The 5,316-nt window shown below is 36.6% G+C and overlaps 1 protein-coding gene across 1 annotated transcript; it reads right to left on the bottom strand.

The window, feature by feature from the left end:
- Positions 1–3,590: 3,590 nt before the first annotated feature.
- Positions 3,591–5,099, bottom strand: LOC131428527 (zinc finger protein 239-like). The gene is made up of 2 exons (XM_058592527.1): positions 4,968–5,099; positions 3,591–4,882 (listed from the first exon to the last, which is right to left on the bottom strand). Exons 1-2 carry the CDS (start codon positions 4,991–4,993, stop codon positions 3,820–3,822), a joined length of 1,089 nt encoding a protein of 362 aa, XP_058448510.1. The 5' UTR covers positions 4,994–5,099; the 3' UTR covers positions 3,591–3,819.
- Positions 5,100–5,316: the final 217 nt, after the last annotated feature.

Consider the following 5,316-nt stretch of genomic DNA (forward strand, 5'->3'; position numbering starts at 1 on the left):
ATGGTTGGATGAACTTTTTTTTCTGGATGTTTGCTAGCTGAAGCTGATAGAATCGTTGCATATGTGTGTGTGCGACTGTGTAGTTAGCTGTGAAGCTAACTTGAGTTCCCTGAAAATGGAATACTAAAGGTGGTCAAATTTAACAACTTTTCTGAACCTTCAAAGTCTTGTTCGAGTTGATAATTTTCGGTTGATTTTCCAGAAGGCCGTAACAGCAAGTGACAGTTTCTCTTTGTTTACTTTCTCTTCTATTAATTACCAAGCGGTTTACACGTTTATAACTTAACTCTTTGCATAGAATGATGCTCGAAACGTTCGACTTCCAAACAGAACTGTGAAATCCAAGAAAATCTTTTTAGATCACATCACAATAATCGAAAGAGAGAGTGAACAAAGAGAAACTGTCACTTGCTGTTACGGCCTTCTGGAAAATCAACCGAGAATTCAGCAAAGTTTAGAGTGATTTAACCCACTGATAAAGCAGTTAGATCTTGTTGGGCTTTGAGCGTTTATTGAACGACATGCCGAACGAAATACACGTTCGTTTTATTAGAACGGTTTGTTGTTGTTTTCTTTCCCACTAATATAGTGTAAAAATAAAGAGATTTCTTCATATAACAAGAAAATGTGTTATTATTGGACGCGAAGGAAAAATATTCTACAGGTAATTAGTTTTTATTTGAAAAAATATAGGTAGTTATAAACTTCTAAAATTCTCCAGTAAAACTTGTCCAACGGAGCTCCAACTCCTCATATTGAACATGGCTAAACAATGGACCTCTGCATTGCTTAAAACGAATTGCAATAAATAACTTTCAAGAGCCAAATTACTCTAAACTTAATGAACTAATCTAAACTGAAATAATCTTACCTAGTCATGTGCAATTCTTCTAACATTTTATAGGTCCACTGATCTTTCAAATAATTTTTTTTAAACCCACCGTTAGAGTTCATACAAAATTTAAAGTGATTTGTTTTTAGCTTTTAATAGAAAAAGTTTTACTTTTAACTAAAAAAAACTAACCATTGCGCACGACTTTGAACGCATGAATTGCTAGTGTATGAAACCTCAAACGCAAGAGCTCATAAGGGATTACTGGGCTGCTAGAAGTGTCTCTACAAGAGAATTGCTACTTGATGATTGCTTTTTAAAACAACCGTTAAACAATTTCTTACACACATTGAAAACTCTACTTGGATGTCTGTTCTCTGTGAATATTGCTTACGGTCGAGACGGCAAAAACCAAGACAATGAGGTTTTACATGGTAACTAAACGCAATTGAACTGTCGATGAATAAAATTCATCTTTGACAGTTATCGGTGGTTTGTTTTCACTGGTGACAATAAACACAATGGAATGATACAAGTATAACATGGAACAGAATGGAATGATACGGGATGAACATGCAAACAAACCACTGATAGTTGTCAAACAATGTTCGTTCGGCTCATTTTGTGGTGTTGTTATGTTATTTTCGTGTAAAAGATAATACAGTGTAGTAAAAAAGCGCTGCAAAGTTAGACCGACAACAAGCGAAATTGAACTTTTACTAAAAGAACGAAAGCATCTAGACGTGAACGATGTGAAGTACAATTTAACAAGACTTGCAGTTTGGAATATATTCCGAATCGGCGAGAAATTTTCATCTGGAATTCCACGGAGAAATCATAACGGATTCCGAATAAATGCGGACTGTCGAAATTGAGTGAGAAAAAGCGAACGGAATTGTCGATACGTTTTCTTTGTGCTAGTTTTGCACGTTTTTTAGCAAATTTTTTAGCTCATTTTTAGCAAAATTCTAAATTGAAATTTTATACAAATCTGTGTAGAGATTTGAACAGCCGAATGCTCGGCAATCTTCTTGGCAAACAATAAAACAACTAACTTTCGATATTTTCCATTTGACAGGTAATTGGCATTTAGCGAGACTTTCGATTTCGAGGAGACTATAAATTACAGAATTGTCGCTTTTGGAAAAAAAATTATCGAAGTTATCGGTGGTCATGCATGCGAGTTGTGGCCAAAATTTTAAGCAAATAATTGAAACAAAATTTCAAATATTAAATATATAGATTCATAGGAACATGAAGCACAGACTTACAGACAGGACACTCGAATTAGATTCTTCAATCATTTTAACGATCATTTCGAATATTCCTTTAGTTGGGACAGTACTCTCATATGTCATGATGGCGCCACGTTACCCTATCAAAAACATCCTGTCTGTTATCTAGACTGTGTTTATTTTTTTCATTTACCAACAGAGTTGCCATTCATACAAAATTACCTGTAATGTATTGATTTGTATACGTCCATGCGAATTTCATGCATGATACAGATTTAATACATATTGCCAAAACTATATACATAATTGTGCGTACTTCTCTTCCTCCAACGCAATACACAATCGAACCCGTTTTGTTACAATATTTACTTGCTTCTGGTCTGCCGCCACTTAATTTCGGGTGAAAACTACCAACACAATAAAAAATAGATGAACAACGCTGAGTCAAATAAATGGTTACCTTCCAACATCGCGAAAAAGTTAAATATATTATCAACGTAATCCAATAATTTATTGTGACGATTCATTTTCAAATATTTTGATGAAATCAGGCATCCCTGCAAGCAGCTGATCGGTGTTGACAATCGAGGGGAAACCAACTAGTGAAAAAACTTTTACATAACACAAGGGGTGTACAGATAGTAAATAGTTCGCGCAGTACAATATAGGTGGAACTAGTGCATCACGAAAAATTATTTTTATAAGAATTTACTCATAATGTCATGTCTGTTAGTCTGTGCATGAAGCCCTACACAGACGTAAACTTGATCGAAACTATTTAATTACACTGCCACCATAAATAAAATAAACCTGGATTCCCCAGTGTAATAGTAATTTAGTTGAGCAACTCGTGACTCCGAAAGCACCGTCTGGTGTAAAATGGGTGCGTAAATGCTCCTAAAATGCATGTACAAAGTTGCCTGCGCATTTAACACAACCACAGTAGCTAATGGAAAAAGTACAACCGTTTCTCACTAGAAGCGCTGTTAGTGTCTCCATACAATGGGAAATCTATGATTAATTGTTTTATGCTGCCACGTATCAACTCCACTGACATATATTTCTGTTTTTTGACTTGTAAGACGGTTTAAATCGATTTATTTGAAGAAAGCTAAGCAAACTGCTTTTTCGTATGCAGAGATCTTGAAAAGGACATAAGATCTGGTTTGAAAGAGTATCTGTTGGGATAAGAAAATTCTACGACCCTTACCACCACACCCCCCCCCCCCCCCCCCCTCTCACAGGGAATACAAAGGTTAAAGCCGGGGTAAAATAATTGATATAAGATGGCATATGTCAGATAAATTTGAAACATTGGCAACCAAGTTGGCAGCTGCACTTCCGTTGGATGCTTTTTTCTTACAGGGAAACTCCGGTTAAAATTTTCCGAGATTCGGGATAAAAATTTGAAGGGGCCTTCACAAATTGTCATTTTTAGTGATTTAAAAATGTCGCATAAAACAATTATTACTTTTTGTTTTATGTTCGGGGAAATATCGTGGTACTCAGGATGAATGACAAAATATGATCGAAGCGCTTGAAGTTTATTATAGCTATTCAATTGTTTTATTATAGTTATTCTCCTAGACTTCCTTCCTTTTGATGAAAAAAGGAAAACATTTCTTACAATCTTTAGACAAAAATATGCAAAATGAGGTTTTATTTCCTTAGTGTGAATATTTAATCATTCGATATTAATGTGCAGTAGTAATCAACTTACACTGCCTTGGAAAAATAAGCAATCAAATAATCTTATATCAATTCCGTTTCCGTTAAATTTAGTGGCTCAATTTTAGTTATGGGAAGGTTGTCGGGGTACAAGTCGTTACTCGGATCAGTCGTCGAAGTTGTTGCCTTTTCTGCTTTGGAACTGGAATGAGCACGACGGATGTGAGTCGCCAGATTTGTGCTAGTAGTGAATGCATAGCTGCAATCGCCGCACTGGTAGGGGCGTTCGCCGGTGTGGATGCGCTTATGCTTCGCCAGCCCGCTGGCGTCGATAAATCTTTTCTCACAGTAGGTACACTGGTATGGCCGCTCACCGGTGTGTATACGCCTATGACATGCCAGTTGACAAGCCCGCAGAAAAGTTCTTCCGCAAATATCGCATGGGTAGAGTCTTTCCTGGCTGGCTGGATCTAGCCGTTTCTTGAGTATTCTATCGACAAACGATTTTTCGTGAAAGATTTCACTGTTTACCAGTTCTTCGTTGGTGTGGGTGTTCAAGTGTGCCCTCCAATTGTTACCGCTGATGAAATCCTTGCCACAAATGCTACATTCGAACGGTCGTTCTCCAGTGTGCGTACGTTCGTGAATCGAGAGAGTTCCACTCTGGCTAAAACTTTTACCGCAGATATCACATTTGAAGGGCTTTACTCCGGTGTGAACACGTCTGTGAGTGTTTAGATTGCAAACCTTGGAGAAACTTTTTCCGCATATATCGCACTTGTGTGGTTTTTCTCCGGTATGGATACGCTTGTGATAAAAAACATCACCTTTTCGCAGAAATCCTTTGTCACATATTTCGCACTTGTAAGGATGTTCACCCGAATGTATGAGCTGGTGCTCCCAAAAACAAGTACTTTTTCGGAACTTTTTGTTGCAAATTTCACAATGGAACGGCGTCTTGTATTTCGACCGCGGTTCGAGTCCAGATTGAATATTGAATGTTTGCTCTGGATTCGGTTCTTGTTGTTCCAACTCCAAACGTTGTTGGAATAACTGAGCATGAACAAGTATCTTATCTTCCAATGGACCCACAATTGAATCGTTTTCATATTTCACGTCTTCATTCATTGTAAAACAGCTAGGTTCGCTAAAAACGGATCGTTGTTTATTGTTTGATCATCAGAAATGTCGAGCTAATTCAGATATGTTATCATAATACTTATGTTGCATACCCTAGGTAAGATTCAGCACTGTCCATCTACAGTTCACTTTTCTACTAAAAATTGAATGTCTGAGATTTTTTTTAAAAAGACATCTGTTTATTTCGTAAGGTTTTTCAAAATACCTTCCTTTCGCCAAATTCTAATTGGACATAATGTCAAAAAATCTGATGTATATAACATGAAATATGAAAAAATTGAAAGTGGGAACAACGAAACTCCCGAAAGAATAGCACACTGAGAAAATGTGATTTTATTTTTTAATTGATTTCATGGTGTAATGTCTCATCGCAAAAAATCATAACAGCAAATTACCTGTATGGTTCAATTCACAACTAAAACATTTGAAAAATAGGAAACA

Source organism: Malaya genurostris, chromosome 2 (assembly GCF_030247185.1).
Source record: "Malaya genurostris strain Urasoe2022 chromosome 2, Malgen_1.1, whole genome shotgun sequence".
In the NCBI taxonomy this organism is placed as follows: Eukaryota; Metazoa; Arthropoda; class Insecta; order Diptera; family Culicidae; genus Malaya; species Malaya genurostris.